The 19706-nt window shown below is 57.8% G+C and overlaps 1 protein-coding gene across 2 annotated transcripts in view; it reads left to right on the top strand.

Annotated features, from left to right (window-relative positions):
* The first annotated feature begins 484 nt into the window (after positions 1-484).
* EPHB3 (EPH receptor B3) overlaps positions 485-19706 on the top strand; it is a 29489-nt gene continuing 10267 nt past the window's right edge. For both annotated transcript variants that reach the window (XM_053986151.1, XM_053986152.1), the window contains exons 1-3: positions 485-567; positions 13943-14007; positions 14379-15051. In XM_053986151.1, the coding sequence (XP_053842126.1) occupies positions 13951-14007; positions 14379-15051 (730 nt within the window). In that variant the 5' untranslated portion in view covers positions 485-567; positions 13943-13950. The remainder of the gene's footprint in view (positions 568-13942; positions 14008-14378; positions 15052-19706) is intronic.

Consider the following 19706-nt stretch of genomic DNA (forward strand, 5'->3'; position numbering starts at 1 on the left):
CCGGTCATCACACACGCTACCAGGCTCACGCACTCACGCGCACCCGGAGGAGCGGGGCACGGGGCAGCGCGGGCCGAGGGTCGGCGGGGCAGGCCGGGAGCGCGGCCCCTTTAAGAGCCCAGTTCCGCGGGCGGCCGCTGGGTGGGGCGCGCTCCCCGCCCTGCGCCTCCCGCGCCAGGGGGCGGGGCCACAGGGGGCGCGCCGGGCAGTGCCCGCCCCCTCCAATTCATCTTTCCGCGGAGGCTCCGCCCCCCTCCGCAGCACGGCCCAATCGGCGACGCGCTCGCCGTCGCCAGGGGCGCCGGGTTGCCAGGGGCGGGGTGATTGGCGGACGGGCCCCGCCCCGCTCGGCTCAGCGGCGGCGGCGGCGGCGGCGGCGCCAGAGCGCGAGCGTGGCGCGGCGGCGAGAGGAGCCGCGCGTGGCGCCGAGCTCGGGACTGCCCGGCGGGGCCGCCCGCACCGCCCCCGCCATGGCCGCGGCCCGCCCGGGGGCCCCCCCGCCGCCGCCGCCGCTGCTCCCCCTTCTGCTGCTCCTGCTGCTCCCCGGTGGCCGCCGCGCTCTGGAGGGTGAGTACCGGGCGGGCGTGCACGTCCGCTGCACCGGGGCCCGGGCGACCGCTGACGGGTGCACGCATTCTCCGGGATGTCCCAGGCCCGTCGTGGCTCAGTGCGACTCGTCGTCGCGCCGCGGATGCCCGGTTGTACCTGCGGAGAGCTCGCCGCCGCAGCCCCGCTCCCAGCGCTTAGCCGCCCTCAGTAGGTTTCAGAGTCAACGCCCCGTGGAACCGAGCCCGGCGCGGCAGAGCCGCGGCATCCGCGGCCGGCGGCTGCTGGCAGGGAGCGGCGCCTCTTTGGATACTCGGTTCACGTTTCGAGGCTTTTCGCCACGACCGAGAGGGCTGGAAAATTAATATTTCTTTCAGTGGAAGCTCGTGGCGTGCCAGAACTGGTGGGGCCGCGGAAGGAGTGTCCGTGTGCCGTGTCCGGCTCCATCGCTTCCCCGGCAGGGCTCGCCGCGCCCGCTGCCTTAACCCCCGAGGCTCCAGCGTGGGACCTCCGGGGCGAGTGGCCGCGCGTACCGCATCTACCCCCGACCGGGTCTGCGCTCCGCGGCTCGCCCACCCCCGAACTCCGATGGAGTTGGGAATAGAACGGGGAGTAATTCTCTCCCCCTCGGAGAGTGAACCCAGGTCCGCGGGGCAGCGCCGTTGCACCCGCAGCTTTGAGCGAGGAAGGAGGCTTTTGGCCCCGCTGGGTACCGGGGACTCCCGAGCGGGCAAGCCGGGTCGCACCGGAGAGCAGGAGGAGAAGAGGGCCCGGACGGGTTATTGTCTCGGCACAAAGTGTGCGAGGCTCCAGCCGGAGTGCTGGGGCGGCGGCGTTCCGGTGTCCGGTAACCGAGCCCGCTGCCGGAGCGGCGGGAGGGGGCTGGCGAGGAAGGGACGGAAGGGAAGGGAGATCCCCCGGTCGGAGCGGAGCTGTTGGTGCCCCCGCCCGGGCAGGGGGCGGCGGGGGCTGCTCGGAGGCGGTGTCGTGCTTCGGGCTCCCGCTGCCGTCGCCCCGCGTTGCGAGGTTCGGGCCGCGGCGCCGGGGGTGGCCGTGGGCAGGAGCCCTCCCCCGCTGCGGTGGTTGGGGGACGTCTTTCCTCTAGCTTTGGGCTTTGTAGAAAGTTTGGGGGGTGCTTGTTGTCCGCGTTCCTTTTCATCCTTCCTCCGTGCGATTTTTTTCGTTTTTTCTTTGAAAGGAAAAAAAAAAAAAAAAAAAAAAAAAAAACCTCGTCCTTTGTACGCTGTAGGAATCAGAGCTGTGGGCCTGCGGGGTCCGTGAGCTCCCGGCTATGCGAGAACCCCGCGGCAGGAGGGGAAGGGAGAAGCCACCGGCACTCAGCCCTCGCGGGATGGAGGCTCCCGAGCACCCGCCCGGGGATCCCTGCCTTCTGGCGAGGTGCCGGGGAATGAAGTTGTGGGCAGGGAGCCCGGCGGGGCCCCACGCTTGCGGGTAGCCCCCACGCTTGCAGGTAGCCTCTCACAACCTGCTTCCCATCAGCGATTTAGGAATTTGGGAAGGATAGCTGGCGTGGGCGCTGGCAGCAGCCGTGTGTATCACCTGGGGACAGTCCCTCCAGCCCCCGGGGAGACGGGAGCCCCAGCCTCTCCCCCACTGCCTCCGGGGATGGAGCAGTGCGAAGAGTCGGATGGAGAGAAAATAAACAGGCCCTGCTGAGGAGTCACCGGGTTTTTTCAGCTTCCCAAATGTGTGGAGGGGTCAGGGGCTGAAGACACCGTCTGAGAGGTCAGGGCCCAGCTGGATGCCAGTCCAGTGGGACCACTTCAGGGCTGGCTGGCAGCTGCCCAGAAGTTTTCGCAGTTTTCGGGCTGGCCCAGATTCCTCGTGGGATTTTCTCTTTCTTTTCTTTTTTATTTTTTTTCCTTTTTTTTTTTCTTTTTCTCTTTTTTTAGTTATTTTTTTCCGTTTGCTCTTGTTTAAGCTGGAGGGAAAGTTGCAGCTGGCCTGGAGAGGCTTCTGCCTCTGCAGCTCTCATCAGGGTCAGCGAGCTCCCGCTCTTCGCTACGTTTGGCATTTCTGTCCACGCTCACCACTGCTTCCTGACGGGGATGGCGCGTTCCAGAGGTTACTGTAAATCTCATGTGCACGTTTGTTTGGATATTTTAGTGCTGATCATAAATCTGGCGTGGCCATAAATCTGTACGCACGTCCTGCAGACAACAGCGGCGAGCAGTCCCCAGACCCGGCCACTTTACCGTCCCCTCCGAGGTGCAAAAGGCTGGGCTTGCGGCTGGTGCTGGGCTGGAAGGGCAGGGGGCTTTGGGGCTGGATGGCGCTCCCCATTCCCGAGGGGATGGCGGGGAGTTGGGTTTCTTTACAAGGCCCCACGGGGGTGGAGGAGAAAAGCCGCGCTCGGCAGCAGCTCAGTGAGGGCTTTGTGCTGCCGAGGAGAAAATGGTTTCTCTCCAGATCCTCTAAGTGCGCTGGGTCTGTTTGAAGTCACAATGTGTTTTTCTTCTCCGGTTCAGCAGTCCCCGGGCCGGCTGCAGAAGGAATGCTCTATCCAGGGGCAACAGCGGATCCTTTCTCCAGCTCAGGGGTTTGAGCCGAGAAGTTTGTCCCAGCGGGGATGTGGGAACAGAGGCCCTGTGGGGAGTGGACATGGTGGAACAGCACAGGGAATGTGCTGCTTTCCAGGCCCTTGCCGACCATCCAAGGCTAAAACCCCAGGCTTCAAAACACCCTGGCCCAAGGGAGCATGGACAGCCACAGACTGGATCTGCCTGTCGCCCTGGGGGTGCGGGTAGACTGGGACAGGGACCTGCTCTCCCAAGGAGCCACTCTCCCGGGCTGTTCCTGTCCTGAGCAGCCTCTCTGGATTCAGGACTCCATTTAAACTTGGCGTTTCCCACGTGCTTCCCCATGAACTCTCATGCAGAAGCACTGTAGTTTGCTGCACGTAGTACTGAGCAGATTTGGGCTCTAGTGAAATAGCCAAACCCCGCAACACAGCAAGATTTCTAGGGGGGATTTTCTTCACCAGCTCTGCCCAGTGACACCTCCCAGACCCCAGCTGGGTGTTACACAGATTGACCACGATCCTCTCTGCACCGGCAAACCCCTGCTTAATTGACCCCTTTGCTGGAACTGCCAGGTATTTTCTTGGCAGAGAGATTTGCTTTCTGTTTAATTACTTTTCACAGAAATTGCATGTTTCTTGGTGGGGCAATGGGTGAAGTTGGCCCTGCTGTTTTATGGGTGCTTGGGGTAGGGCTGTGAGGGAAAGTGGATTGTGGGGCTCTGCAACACTCGCTGGATTCATTAAATCTCCTGCTCCTCGGTAAAAGCTGCGCTCAAGGAAGCCTTCCCCTCCGTGCTCCCGAGGAGGGGAGGAGAAGGGCTTTCCTTTGTGTCAGGCGGAGCATGCGGAGAGCTGGGGAGAGGGAAAACTTGGAGCACCAGGGTCCGTTTACAGCCCCACATTTCTCCCTCAGTGTACAGCGAGGCTGTGGCTGCCAGGCCATTCCTGCCCAGCCCTTGCAATTGGGAATAGCGGCCTCTGGTTTTTAAGGAATGAACCGAAACTCCTTGTTTTGTTATGATGACTTACTGCAAGAGATATTTGGGGAAACCAGTTTGTTGCATTTTCTTTCCGTGAGCCGTTTGCTGCTGCCACTGGAGCAGAGGAGCTTGGCGTTTAATTAAAACAGCCCCAGCAATCTGAATCACAGACTTGCATGTTTTTAAAATTGTAGCTGTTCCTGTTGTGCTGAGTCAAACTGGTTTGTCGGGATTAAGCGTCTCCGCCTGGGAGCCGCGCTGGGGGAAGGGTGCTGGGGTGGCCCCGGGGTCGGAATCCCCATTCCCAGCTGGTGCAGACCACAGGGTGGGTGTCAGCCTCCCCCGGAGGAGAGCCCTGGGAAAGGGGGACTCTACCCAAGGGCTGCGGTGGAGCTGGTGGTTGCCGTTGCCACAAGCTTCTCAGTGGTTGAAACCATAATGAGCTGCTGTTGTTTCTGGGTCCAGCATGTTCCCATGAAGCATTTAGGGGATGGTGGTGCCCCTCCATGGGCAGGAATCTCCTTGCAGAGCCAGGCAGAGCCCGATGCCCCAGGGGATGGGCTGCCATTTTGAAGGCCAGGCAGCCTGTTGCAGTGACACTCCCACCCGACTGGGACCGTCCCATTTGAAGTCATGTTTTGGTTTTTGTATTGCATTTTTGTTGTTGCTCCAAACCCAGCCCTGTGCTCTGGCTGGGCAGTGCTGGCAGTGGGGCATGGGCTGTTCCCTCGCAGAGCTGAGCCTCAAGTGGGAGCCATTTTGTAGGGAAGGCAGGTGGGCATCCTGCCTGTAAAGGGACAGGCTTGGCACTGTTGGTAAAGCCTCATCCTCCTGCGCTTGGGGACCCTTATCACCCACCCTCAGCATCGCCACAGAGGAGTCATGGAGCTGAGCTTGAGAGTGGGGCAACGTCCCCTTTCTGCAGGGCCATGTCCCTTTCCCACAGTGCCACCACCCCCAGGGGGGTTGCATTCCCTGCTCCGGTGCCCACTTTTTCCTCAGCACAGCTCAGCCCTCCAGCCTGTGCTTCCTGAGTTGGGAGGTAGCGAGCCCAGTGCTGTGTTCGCATGGCCGCCCTGCTGAAGAGGAACGGGAGCCATCTTGAGAAGAGGCTGGAGCATGGCAGGGCCAAGCACCGGCCCCATGGCCGCTCTCCATGTATGTGCCAGTGTGTGCTGGCTGAGGGTCCCAGGCTGGGACAAGGGGGAGGGTTTTGCTGGGGGGCTCTCTTTATTTTATTTTTGCCCATTGCTAAGCCCTGCTGCGCTGCGGGGCCTGGCGTTTCTCATGCATGTGGCAGAAGCTGTTGACAAACACCTGTTTCTCAGCCCCCTCCCCAGGAATGCCCCGGGGGCCCTGCGGGGGCTGCAGTGCCGCAGGGGTGGGCAGCAGGGATGTCCCCTACCAGGGGAGCCCTCCCCCAGGATTCTCCTGCCCAGCAGCAGCTGCGGGGGGATTTGAGCCTCCCTGTTCCTCTGTGAGGTGTGGCTGTTGCAGAGGGCTGCCGAAATCCATCCCTGTCCCAGGGAAGGGACACTGCTGTCCCCATGTCCCCTGCACCCAGTCCTGCATCTCTCGAGTGCTCGGTGCCTGCCCAGCAAGGGCTGGGGTGCAAGGGGACCCCGCAGGGACAGGGGGCACGCACACGCGGCGTGCTATCCAAGGCCTTTTTTTATTAATGAGAAAAATGTGCAGGGCTTGAACGATCGCCAGGAACAGATTTATTCTAGTTCCCCAGAAATTAAACCGAAATGAAGGAGCGAGTCAGCCCGGCCCGGCACCCCCTCCTGACTCTGTGCTTGTTTTAACTTTGGAAGAATCTGACTTTGGGGGTGGGGGAGGTGGAGGAGGGAGGGGGGGCAGTATTTGGGTTTAAGCAGTTCCAGATGGGCTTGGTGCTCTCGGAGAGCTGAGGAAGTGAGCAGAGAGCAGCGCAGAGATTTGGGTAACTGCCCCAGGCAGTAGAGAGGAGGGAGATCTTGGCAGAAACTCCCACTCTGCACTGCCGGGATGGGATGGAGCTTGGCAGCCAAGCTACCCGTCTGTGGGGCGAGCCTTTGGATGTGCACAGAGTAACCTTTTTTGGGGAAGGGGTGGTTGTTTTTCTTCTTTTAAATATCATTACTCTTTCTCTGGGCAGTTTCCAAAAGTACAACCTGGAAAAAAATGGAGCTGGAGGGAGAGAGGGGCCTTTTGGATCTCAGCCTGACGCAAACAGTTGCCCTGCGGAGGCAGGTCTGCAGTACCGACTGCCTTTCCTTCCGTCCCCTGGGGACTTCGGGGCTTCTTCATCCACCTGTACCAGCCCAGCTCAGCTTGGTGGCCCTGTGGGGATACCTGCCCCATGAAACCATGGCCACAGGGCAGTGGGGTCACAGAGAGAGGTGGCAGGAGTGTCCCCATCATAACATGTCCTGGAAACAAGGGTGGCTTTGCAGGCTGATTTGCTGCCTATGTCCTAGTCAATGGCATTTATGGCTCGAACAGGTCTGGCATCTCCTGATCAGATGAGTTATTTCTGTGGCAGCAGAGGACGGCGGCATGGCCATTCCTGCTGGGGACGGCGACCTATAAATCTGTCCTGCCTGCTGGCCCTAGAGCTCCTGCCTGCCTGACACAGCTGGTCACATTGTCCGTATGGCAGAGAGCTACAGCGGGCAGCCCCTTTTCCCCTGTGCCAGGCAGGGACATTCCTGTCCCAAGTGGGCAGTCTGGCAGCAGGCAAGGATGAGAGGCTGTCTGTGGGATCTGTCCATTCCCCTTTACACACAGCCTGGCACAGCAAAACCATCTTTTCCCCCTGGACAAGCTGAAGCAGCAAGTACCGGGGCACATCCACCACGTGGGCAGGGATGGCAGCTCTTCCTTGGCCAAGCTGACCCTGGCGTAGCACAATGGGCTCTGACATCCGAAATCCCCGTGGTATTAATAGAACAGTAATTGCAGTGCAGGGCTGGGCTCAGGCAGCTGGCTCCCATGCTTTCCCAGTGTCGGTACAGCCTTTCTGCAGGACCAGGGCCTGGCAGCGGGACCTGGCAGGCTTTGGGCAGCGGGCTGCACGTGTCCTTGGCGTGCAGCTGGAGGGCGGAAGCTGCTGTCCTGCAAAAGTCCGAGGCTCCAGGTGCCGTGGTTTAGAAGGGGGTGCACACAGTATGATGCTGGTGAGTGCTAGAGCCCAGCTTGCCATGGCTCTGCTCATAAAACGGCAGAAATCTGCCCTTCCCACCTTCATTCAGTGCATGACCAGGCAGAAAGGAGCACCCATCCCTCCCTGCATCCCAGCCTCTGCCACTTGATCTGCCTTTTGCAGAGCTGGCACCTGTCCTCTCTCACATGCTTCAGTCTGTCTTGCAGCCGTCAGGAAACAGCTCCTGGTGAGGAGCACGTGGCCGGAAAACCCTCTTCAGCCAGTTAGCGGATGGTGGGTTGCGACAGGGCAGGATGGAGGGAGCATTCCTGTCTCCCTCCACCCAGGCAGCTCCCAGTCATCTGGGATCTGGATCTGGCCAATGCAGAAGGTGCAGGACATTGGTATCGGATGGGGAGGACTGTGAGAGAGATGCAGTAGGCCAGTGGCTCAGAGCCATGGGATCATCTCCTGGCTTGAGGTTAATACCCCAGTGTAGGTGTGGGATTGGGAAATGAAGGATGCATCCTTGGAGCATCGTTGGAATTGGAGTTTTGGGCTCTGCTGTGAGCTTACCATGGTTCTGGCAGGGCTGGAACTGGCAGTGGTGAATGATCAGGACTGGCAGTGCTGCCCACACCTGGCTGGGCTCTCTGGGCAGGGACTGCCTGGCTTAGTGTGTGCATGTGCCCTGTGTGTGCAGAGGGGCCTTAATCTCAGTTTGGGCCTCTGGGCCCTGCCATAATGCAGAAATAATGAGTCTATTATTAAGTGCCCACAGTACTTCTTCACTCTGGTGGCTCGCCTCCAGCAGCAGGCAGAACCTGCCCCGCTTGAAGTGGATGTGTCATCATTTGCCTCAGCAAATCTGATCCCCTTTGATGATGGGCCAAACGCCCTTGGCATGAAGGGCCACAGCTGTGATACAGGCCCCTTTTTTTCTTTCTTCCCCTCCTCTCTTCCCTTTGTTCCCACTTCATTGACAAGTCGCTGGCTTGCCTTGGACCTGGGACAAGTGGACGTTGGTGGGCATGTGCGGTCAGAGCCCCTGTGCCCCCCTGGAGAGGGATGGGGTGGGGGACCAGCTCCCATGGCAGCCTCGCGTCTTCCCCCTCGGCACTGGGGAGCAGCAGGCGCCCTGCTTGTCATAAGGACAGGTTCCCAGCGTGGGCGGTGATAGGGAGTGCTCCAGCCCTTCCCTTGGGCTGAACCGCACTGCCTGGCCTGCCCGGCCTGACAGTCGGGGAGGGCAAGGGTGGGACCAGCACAGCCCCCTGGCCTTGCGCTGGGCACTAGGGTAGACAGGTGTGCGGGGGGTCCCCGGAAGAGATGGGATTCCTGAGGGAGGATGAGGGCATGTGAGTTGTATGGCATGCTGGCAGTGCTGCCAACCCCATCCCTGCAGAGAGAACTAGCAAATAGTGCCTGCCAGAACCTTCCCCAGGCTCACAAACCCCATGCCTGGCACCTCCACCATGGGTACCCCCTGACCACCAAGGGTGCCTGCTGATTCCCTGCCTGATGCCTCCCACGCTGGCTGCAGCCTTCCTCCCTGCTCTCCTGGCTCTTGACTGCATCAGCAAGAGCCTCTCCTCCCTGCAGTGCAGCTCCAGCACAAGGGGCTGCCAAGTGCCGAAACCTCCCAGCACGCCACCTCCTGTGCTCCAGAGCTGCTGTCTGTGGTGTGCTCCATCCCTGGAGCACGTGGGCTGAGCGGGATGGGAGAGCTTCCTAAATGCAGGCAGCATGTGGAGTCCCCTAGCCTTGGAGCAGGGACATCCCCTGCCTGAGAGGAGGATGGCTACAGGGTTTAGCTGGGGTCAGAGGGGGAAGAAACCTCCTGGAGGAGGAGGAGGAGGGATCTGGGTGAGCCACATGCTTCAAGAAAACATGTTGCAGGGTCTCCCAGACCTGACGCGCTCACAGGGCGCTCCTGTGGCTCAGCTTTTGTGTACGGAACGCTTGTCAGCGGGAAAAGTGCAACCTCAGGTTCTCTCCCACAGGCAGCTCTTTGTTCCCAGATAAAGGACCTTACACCAAAGGCCCTTTGTGCCGCTGCTCAGAACAGTGCTGGGATTAATTGTACCGATAGGTGCTTGAATGGGGAGCACACAAGGCCACTCACTCCTGGTGTAATTATCTTCAAAACTGAGAAAGAAATTAAAATATGCAGAGATGCCCCTTTTGGTGGCTTTTTGAATAGCAGGCAGTCTCCAAGATTAAAACTGCATCTCTAAACAAGCTAGCTTTCCTTCCAGAGGAGAAAAACATGGCAGTGAGGGGAAGAGGCACCTAGTGCCACCGTTAGCAGCCACCATGGTGGAATCCAAGCCATGTCTTGGGGCAAGTGGCCCAGCTGTTGATAGTGTCTGCAGGAGCTCAGTGTGGGGCAAGTGGCCACGTAAGGCTGGTCCGGGCCACTTGCCCCGTGTTGAGCTCCTGCAGACATGGTGCCATGGTGTGCATAGCTCACAGAGAGCATGGGCACGTTGCAGAACAGGTTCCTCTGTTTGCAGCAAGGCTGCGTGGGTGTCTTTACTAACTCTTCTCCCTTGCCTTCTTCCAGGATGCTCTGGACTTGCATGAGCTGCCTTCTCCTCATCTCCTCCTCTCCAAAGAGCTGGCATCCTCTATTGCCAGTGTATCCTGATAAAAGCCATCAGTCCACATATTCAAAGGGGAGAGCGTTCAAAGTGGAGCTTATTGGTGGAGACGAGTGAGTCTTCCCCAGTGGCTTCATCTTGAAAGAATTTTGATATTTCCCCCCCTTTTCTGGCTCAGCCATCGCTGCCGCGCGCGTCTGCCGCTCAACAGCGCGAGACGGGCTCTCTGGGCCTCTTAAGGGGGGAGTTCAAACGTTTTCGCTGGCCTCAGACCATGCATGCTGCATTCCTGAGCCTCAGCACCGGGAGAAAGAGGTCCCCGGCTCCAGATGGGTCCTTGCCAGGGCTTCAAACACCTAGTGAACTGCTGGGACTCTGTGGAGGTGATGGGAGGGCTGCTAGTAGGGGACCGCTCATCTCTGCAGCTCAGGGTGTGCTTGGGAGGAGACATGCAGGACAGGGAGGAGGCAGCCAGAATGATGCTCACAGCCCTGTCCAAGGAGTAAGAATCTTTCCCTGTCCTGGAATCCCATTCTGCCATGGAACTTCTGCTTCTATGTGGACTCAAGCCTGGCCAGCTGCACTTGCTGAGCATAGTGAGGCTCCTGCTCCATGCCTTGATTTTGCCCAGCTGAAGGTAAGGAGAGGACAACTCCCAGCACTGCAGACAATGATAAAGCAAGCCTTAGGGTGACTTCCCCAAGCTGGCAAAATTGGGAGCCAATTTCCCGTTGACTAATGGGACCAGGCTCTTGCTGTGGTGTGCGGGATTGAAGTGGCTTTGACTCACTGTTCAGCCAGCCCTGACGCCGTTCACATCCCTCCTCAGCACCTGCAAACCTGAACCGCGCCGGGAAATCACCAGTGACACCTCTCAACCCCCCTCTGGCACCATGGGCCAGAGGAAGAGAGCAGCTGCTTGATGCTGAACCACTGAAGCCCAATGCTTGGGCTCCCCAATCCTGGACACTCTCACATGCCCTTTCATGGGGGGCCAGTGCTTGGTGTGCCCCAGAGTTTTTGGGAGAGGTCCAGGTTCAGGGCCAGGACATGGTGAGAGCTCTGCAGCACCTTTAAAGGCTGAACAGCTACTGCAACTCAGCTCAGCATGTGCCACCAGCCCCTGGACCACGCAGCACAGAAGCCCATAGGGCCTTCCACCTACGACCTTCACAATGGCAGGTTGCAAGGGTCTGGGAGGCTCCACTGACCGCACCTGGGTCACTCCCATGGCTGCAGGAAACCCCCTCTGCCCTTTGTGCTCACTCAGCCTGTTTGCTTTAGCTGAGTTGTTCAGTGAATTATTTTTTATTATTATTATTTCCCCTCTCCACTCTCTCTGTGTGGTTTACGTGGCTCTCACGCCAACAGCCGACTTGGCTCTGTCAATTTTTTCTCTCCTCTGCTGGTCAGATGGCAGATGCTGCCAAATTAGGATGCAGGCAGCGAACCTCCTGTCCAAGCTGAGGTTCTGCCCACAGCTGACACTCAAGGGGAAGGACGCTGCCAGCGGGGACAACTGCCATGGCAAGGGCTTCCTAATGGGGCCTGCTGCTGTGCAGGAGAGTTCCCGCATTCCCTGGACAGGTTTGGGAAGCAAACACCCACCATGGTCTGGTCAGTCCTTGCTATGCTGTGGCTTGCCACAGCATCCTTGTGTCACTCTATTTGCGGGCACACCCTGCCACCCAGATCCCCATCTCCCCAGCCTGACTCACTGCCACAGCCGTTCATCCATCAGCAGCCCCAGCCCTGAGAACACAGGGCATCCCTTCCCTGCTTCTCCTGCAGAAACACCCCCCAGCTGGCCCTGCCAGCAGCAGGGCCCTGCACTGGCTGGACCCACAGAGTCTGTGCACTGGGAGTTGGCAGCCCCGCACTGTGAGCACTGAGCACACGCTTGGCTCTGCTCACCGCCAGCACGGCGTGTCTGCACCCTCAGCACCACTGTGCCCTTATTAGGGCAGCCAGCGCCGGGCCTGTCCCTCGCAGAGGTGTGGGCAGCCCCCTTCTGGAACCTGCTCCCCCATCATCTGGCACTGCCCACCCGCCCTGGCAGCCACCGCGTGCAGGGGTCTGGGAAGCACAGCAGCATCTCCAGTGGTCTTGTGGCCATGCAGAGCTGCACTTGGGATCCTGCCAGGGTTCCCTGATGGTGTGGGAAATGGGAAGGGAAAGAGATGGCGGCTTGCTGTGTCCTCTGGGCAGGTAGTGCCTTGGGACCGAGTAGAGGCTGCCTTATGGGTGCACAGACCCATTCTGCCCATCCTGTGTCTTGCCCCTCCTGCATTACCTGCTTGACAGAAGGCTTCTTCCTTCTCTCCCTCTGTTTTTGCCAGATGCCCATAGTTTGTGTTCTTGAGAAACAGCAAATAACCCCTGCCCAGTAACCATCTCTGTGCCAGAGTCTGACGTAGATGCTGCCCTGCTGCACCTCTACCAATGGGGAGCTAGCAACACGAAAGGTTTTCTTCCCTCTGTCCTCAGTGCCATGCCCACTGCTAGTGCCACCAGGCCACAATGGAAGGTGTTTGTGTTTGCTCTGGGCCAACAACCTGGGTGAGAAGCAAGCTCACTGGCCCAGCTGGGAACCTGGCAAGCCACAAGGCAGGTCAGAGCGCCCACGTGTCCCCAAACGTGCTTGTTTATCTGTGTTGCGGTGGCACCCACAGCCTGTGCTCCTAGCCTGCCTGTGGGTGCTGGCCTGGGAGCTGCTGGCGGGTCTTGCTGGGGTGGGAGCGGGAAGAAGGTGTTTACCTCCAGTTGGGCTTCATCCGAAACCCTGCGATGCGTGAATGATTCCTTCCTCCTCCACACTTCCTCCCTGCCTAGGTCAGCCTGGGGTTTTCCTGGGGTTGAAGGAAAGAAGCTGAAACTGTCTCTTGCTGTTGGGCTGAGCCATGGTGCTGGCACAACTGAGCTGCCCTGGCACATCCTTGTGCCCCAGCCGGCGAGAGTGAGCAGTTCCCAGCCTGCTGCTGGGTCTAGGAGAGCCATGGCTCCCTGCCCTTCGTCTTGAGCCCGGGTGGGCTGAGAAGTGCATGGATGGATGGGCAGCCCTTGGGGAGCTGCACGCGGTTTTGGATGGGGCCATACTTGTGGCTGGGGAGGGGGATGCCCTCATCAGGGACATGTTTTGGCCCTGGTCCTGGGTCCTGCTTGGAGCAGGCAGTAGAGCCCCTCCTGAGCACACCAGGGTCTCCAGGCATTTGCACCCCCTTTCCACCAAACCCCCCCTAGGCAAAAGAAGGTCCAGAGGACCCAAGGGTGCTGGGGTGCCTGCTCCCCTCCAAACAGCCTAAGGGCCATCCCTGGAGGAGAGCTCACAGGGCCAGCAGTTCACAGAGGGGCCATTGGCCCCTGAGCACGTCAGTGTGTCCTCATCCTTGTGTTTCACTCCTGGTTTTTGCGCGTGGTGCTCGCGCGGAGCCACGCGGCTCTGCCTGGGATTAGCGACAGCTGCCTGCAATTGCAGCTCTTCCCAGACAAGCGTCTCGCTCCCCCAAGGCTGGGGCTGGGGCTGTTTGGGGAATGCTGCCGGGGTGGTTTGTCTTGTAGTCTACTCCAGGAATGTTGGCCAGACGGTCAAATTCTTCTCCCCTCTTGTAAAATGAGTGATGTGGGGCGTCTCTGGGAGAGCAGCCTGCCAGTCCCTCCTCCTCTGGATAAACCTGCCTGGCCCGCACCACCCTGTCATGGGAACAGGCCCTTTCAACCCCAGCCACATGAAATACGCACCCTGCCAAAGCAGAGGGGGAGGGTGCAGACAGGGGTGCCCTGTCTTCCTCCTTTGGCACCCCTGCACTGCCTGGGGGACACGTTTGGCTGTGCTAGTGGCTGGGGATGGCAGATTGTCCCCATCTCCCCCTTGCCACCTGGCCAGCTCCTCGTCCTGCCGCTTGCCTCCTCCAGCACAGCTCTCCAGGGACGCCTCGCTCTTCCTGTTCTCTTGACAAGAGAAGAAAAATCTGGAGTCTGTCTGCACTGCTCCCCCCTCCTCCCACCACGTCTCACCCCCCAAGTTGCTGTTTTCCACAGAAATGTCAGGCTCAGCTCTCCTCTCCCCCACTCCTCCTGGTTTTTTTCCCCTCTAATCTTGGCCTTCATCTCCAATTAATTCTTTCTCTCCTTCCTTTCTCTCCAGAGACCCTGATGGACACAAAGTGGGTGACCTCTGAGTTGGCATGGACAACTCATCCGGAGACAGGGGTAAGTTTGGAACCAGCCCTGGTCCTGACCTCCAAAGGGCAGAGCTGGCCCAGGCCCCATGGGAATCATGATTGCTCACCAGTGCCTTTGTGAAGCTGGCTGCATCTTTCTCCTTTACTCCTGTGCATATCCTCACCTTGTGAAACCATCTCCTCTTGACTCCGTGCCAGTGGAGTGGGAGTGTCATGGTCCCTGGCCTGGGTTGTTCTCAGTCAATTTGATGACCAGGAGGGTTGTGACGGGTGAAGGTGTAGCTGCTGCTCTTCCCTGTTGACTGTTGCCTGTTCCCCCCACACCCCGTGCCATTCACAATGTGTCTGCGGCACTGATGTCCCTGGCTGGGGATCTAACCCTTTTCCTCTCAATCACAGTGGGAAGAAGTCAGTGGTTATGATGAGGCCATGAACCCTATCCGCACGTACCAGGTGTGCAACGTACGGGAGGCCAACCAGAACAACTGGCTTCGTACCAAATTCATCCAGCGCCAGGATGTCCAGCGCGTCTATGTGGAGCTGAAGTTCACTGTACGGGACTGCAACAGCATCCCCAACATCCCTGGCTCCTGCAAAGAGACCTTCAACCTCTTCTATTATGAGTCGGATACGGATTCTGCCTCTGCGAACAGCCCTTTCTGGATGGAGAACCCCTATATCAAAGTGGATACAATTGCCCCAGATGAGAGCTTCTCCAAGCTGGAGTCTGGCCGTGTGAACACCAAGGTGCGCAGCTTTGGCCCTCTCTCCAAGAATGGTTTTTACCTTGCCTTCCAAGATCTGGGAGCCTGCATGTCCCTCATCTCCGTCCGGGCTTTCTACAAGAAGTGCTCCAACACCATTGCTGGCTTTGCTATCTTCCCGGAGACTTTAACGGGGGCCGAGCCCACTTCCCTGGTCATCGCACCGGGCACCTGCATCCCCAACGCAGTGGAGGTGTCTGTGCCCCTAAAGCTGTACTGCAACGGTGACGGCGAGTGGATGGTACCCGTGGGAGCATGTACATGTGCTGCTGGATATGAGCCCACCATGAAGGATACCCAGTGCCAAGGTATGTGCATGGCAAAGTGATCATGGCTTTTGTCCCCATGGGTGCATTGATGTGAAGGAGGTGGTTTTGCGTTGAGCTCAGTCTGGTTTTGGAGGCTTTTCTCTGATGAGGGAGCAGGGTGATATCTCAGAGGACTGGTCTGCCGTTTGACTCCAAAGCCTTTAAAATCTTTGTGGTCTGGACTCGTTCAGTGTCTGCTGGGACACACTGGTGAGCAACCACCAATGCTACCCTCTGTGGAATGCATCTCCTTGCATGGAGCTGCAGCTCAAGGCATGGTCCTCAGCAGGGATCCAGCACATTTAAGCCCTTGAGCATTACCAAAATCTCTATCTTACTGCTGCTGCCATATCCAGCATCTTCTCTCTCTCCCTTCTGCAGTGCTTGTGGCTGGGGCAAGTGATTGTTCTTGGCAAGTGTGATTTCATGCTGCTTGTGCGGAGGCCTGTTCAGAAGCCCTGGTGGTGAGCAGGGCTCCCCTGTGGGAGAAGCCATGCTGATGCATGCTCCCCCTACAAGTGCTAAAAGCTTGCAGCAGGGATGGTAGGGACCAGCAGGGGATCTGAAGCTCCTTGTTCTTGCTGGAAGGGAAAGAAACATATCCTGCACATGGAGATGTTGGCAATGGAGAGCCACCCTAGCAGCAGGATAGCTCTGTGTGGGTCCTGCATGCTTTCCCACGATAACTTTGGTGTTGCTGTTTAACCCCAGTTCGGGTGTGTTGGTAAGGAAAAATCTGTCTGGAGGAATATTGCATTCCCTTGGGGTGATTTTTTTTTTCTTGTGAGCTGTCTCTGGCAGAGAGGACCCTGCCCTGGTGTGGCTGGGGTTTGGGGCAGAAAGGTTGCTATTCCCCTTGGCTGCTGGCATCGTACAGGGAGTGGGATGCTGGCAGGGCCCCCAGCACTGGATGCCTTGTGCTCGCCGATGACGGGATGCTTGGCGCCGGCCCTTTGCTCTTGGCAGGAGCCGTGTGATTTGGGATGGCCCGTGACGTGGGGCTCGGGCCAGGCTGGCCTCCCCATTGGCTTTGGGAGCAGTGTAGCTGACAGGCACGCTGCTGTGGCTAGTTAGGGAGAGGTCAGTCTCCACAGGGCTGCAGCTCTGCTGAGGATCCAGAGCCTCCAGCACCATCAGTGCCAGCACAGCTCTGACTTCAGTGCCACAGCCCCCTGCATCAGTCTTGTGAGCAGCCAATCTGGCTCCTCCTGAGCAGGTGGACACCAGTGCCAGGCATCCATCCGCACTTTAAACTGCACCGAGGTCCATGCTCCTGGGTAGCTGCTTTCCATCTTGCTTGGACTGGGAGATCTTAGACTGTACACGATGTTTGCTCTTTCCCAGCAGAGAGTGGGGGTTTGGGCACAAGGTGACAGTTTTCAACCAGTACCGGGGATGTGCTGAGAGGGGGCATCCCAAGGTAGGACAGAGCTCCTCAGATTAGGCTCAGGAGCCTGGGGCAAGGTCCCGTCTCCACATCCCCAGGCTGGAGAGATCCCCATGTGGCAGCTTTCCCAGCGCCTTTGATTTCCCACCAAGCCCCAGCTTCTGCTGCAGCAGGCAGGGAAGCCACGCTGGGCCATGGGCACGTCTCCATCCGGCAGCCTGCCTTCTCGCTGGGCAGAAGCGGCGGTGTCCTCACGTTTCTCTGGGAAAGTTGCACTGCGCTTGTAGGATCAGATTTTCCGCCATATGATCATGTGTTTTAAGTGGAAACAGCTGAAGAAGGGCTGGGAGAAGCCGGAGCTGCAGCTCCTTTTCTCCTCTTGGCTGGATGTTCCCTTACCCCATTTCCACAGTCCAGCACCGCCAAGAAGTCTCCAAGCTCGTGTCATGGGCAGCAGTGTGGATGCAGCCCCCCAAAGCTGGGGTTTCATCACTCCTGCCCCAGGGAGCTCACAGGGCTTCACCATGCAGGCGAGCAGTGCTCCAGCGTGCCAGATGGCATTTTAATAAATAACAATACCCAGTTACTGCTTAGATGGGATAAGCCCTGTTGTAAATCTCCCCCTTTTCCCAGACTTTCAGTGGCCTTTGAAGACCTCCTCCTCCTCCTCCTCCTCTTTATCTCCATCCAAGCCAAGATTAGAGCTCACATTCAAACCTGTTACAATGCAGCTTGTATCCCAGTCCCTCGGGAGCAGAGGGCTCATCCTGCCCGACTGAAGACAGTTTCTTTGGCATGCTTTGTAAGGCGATACGCCAGGCTGGTACCTGGCTCTCTACTCTTGAGTTGCCACAGCATTGATTTGGCATCTCATTCTGAGCCTCATTATCTTTATTTAATTAGCACATGGCCCTTCTGGGGGTTGTGCCGCTTCCCACACACTCCCTACCATGCAGAGCTGCAGAGGCAGCTCTTGGAGGACAAGGAGGAGCTGCTGGCCGGGGAGGGGAGCAAAGGCTCCCGAATGCCTCCATGGGCTGGGGTGCACTGCACTCATACCCTACGCCTGCAGCCCCTGGGGTTTAGCTCTTCCCCCAGCCCCATCCCTTCTACTTTTGGTTTGGAGGCATCCAAACAGTTCAGGGGATTTGGTGTCAAGGGGCTCCCCAAAAATGCTCCTGAACATATGCTCCGTGATGGATTTGTTGGGATTTGCACCCCTTGTGTTGCTGGCTTCACACAAAGACAGAAATGCTTCTGTGCCGGAGTGAGCAGTGAGCCCCCTCCTTGCACATCCCCTGTGCTTGAGAGGAGGACCACAGAGGAGGTCTGGAGGACCCAGAGCCTGCACCCCACTTGGGAGGGGAACTGAGTCTGTGTGGTACAGTCCATGGATACCCAAGCCATAGGAGCACTGGAGGTGATAGTGTCCAGCATGACACTACACCTTCCTGAGACCCATTTCTCAGTCTTCTTGATGTTTCTTTCTCGTGGCACCAGGCACTGAACATTTGGACACAATCAGTAGGTGAGTGCTGGTCAAGCTGGGGCCAAAATCAGAATTTTTGCAAAAATAAATTTCCCTTGCAATCAGTGACTAATGAAAACATCACCCTGAATTAAATAAAAAAAAAAATGCCAAGCAAGCATTGCACTTGCCAACTGTTTGCAGCTTTGCATTGCAACATGGGCTTGCTGCATGAAACCCAGGAAGTGAAACTGCCTGGGATTAATTGCCTGGGATTCCAGATCAAAGGCAGCAGCAGGGAAGGCAGGGAGAGCTGCCGGTTTACAGCCAGGCAGCTCCACAATGGGTTACTTGTAACACAGTCGAGGAAATCTGCCCCTGCTGTCCTGCCTGTGACCCACTGTGACTCAAGAGGCAGCTTTGCTTATTGAATTTTTTTTTTCATTTCTTAAAAAAAAAAAAAGAAAAAAATTGTTTTCCTGCCTGTTCCTTGGATGGCACTTCAAACCCCCAAAGGCTCTTTCCCTTCTCTCCCTTCAGATTTACTCCATTCACTTTTGGACTGCGCTAGTGTGAAATATTTTCACCCAAAGGGTGATTATTTTACTTTTTTTTAAATAACTGCCTTTTAAGAGAGACTCAAAAACAGAGTTACCGCCTCGGCTGTAGCCAGGCTGCTGCTTCCACAGCTCTGCTCCATCTGCAGCCACTTACGACAGCGAGAAGGGAGCGAGCTGTGCAGGTTCATAAAGCACAGATCGTCCCGAACAAACCTGACTGCTGCCTCTAAAGAAATTACAGGGTTGATGGGCAAAGGGATATGATCAGTTTAATTTATCTAGGCTCAGGCGAGGCATCCTGCTTCAGTCCTACAGGGAGAGAAATAGCTGGAAGGATGCTGGAATATTGTAGTGTGAATGGGAAGCAGTCAAAACATGAAACATGGTAGTTTGGGGCTGGTTTTTCCAAATGTGTCATGGCTATCCCTGCCTTCCCCAGGGGAGGGGACCCCAGAGTTTTGGAGATTTGCGCATGGTTCATTGCTGCTTGCCTGCATCCCATGCAATAATGGAGGCTGCCTACGGGATGAGTCACTGCTCTCTGCTGCTGCCAGAAGGGTTTTATTTCAGTGTTTTTTTCAGCTCCCTTCCTTGAACTTTATTCACCACGGTGGGGATTGTATTTGGGAGTAGTACCCTCCTCTTCCCTCAGCTCTGTGCTGCAGCTTTTCGAGACAGGATCAGGCCCTGGAGGTGGGCGGCTGATGAAAATCCTGGAGGGGCTGGCAGAAGCAGCCGGACAGCCGCGTTTGCCATGCTGGGTGTGCGATGCCCCGTAGGGGGTGCAGGGGCAGCTTTACAGCAGGGCTCTGTTACTGTCCTGCTCCCTCCCACGCCCCACACAAATCCCCTCTGTGGCTGATGTCTGCTGTCAGGCCAGACTGCCTCTCCCTCCCATCAAACCAGCGGCTCCTCTTCAGACCGGGGAGCTCCGCTTCGGTTCCCTGACCTGTTATCCTGTGGCTGTCACTGACTGTCATGTTCTCCCCAGAAGTGACCGCAGCACAGCACCAGGAGATGTGATCTGTGTGCAGAGGTTCAGAGTTGTTATTTTATTTGAGGACACTTCAGCAGGAAAAGTGCTTATGCAAAGCTCTCGGCAGGGAGAGGGGAGCCTGGCTTCCCAGCTCCGGCTGGATGGAGTCACGTTCCCACTCCAGAGCTCCCAGGCTCGTTCCGCAGCGTGCCGGCCAAGACAGTGGTTGTTGTACAGGCAGTTTCTTGCAGAGAAGAGATGACA

Source organism: Vidua macroura, chromosome 10 (assembly GCF_024509145.1).
Source record: "Vidua macroura isolate BioBank_ID:100142 chromosome 10, ASM2450914v1, whole genome shotgun sequence".
Classification (NCBI taxonomy): Eukaryota; Metazoa; Chordata; class Aves; order Passeriformes; family Viduidae; genus Vidua; species Vidua macroura.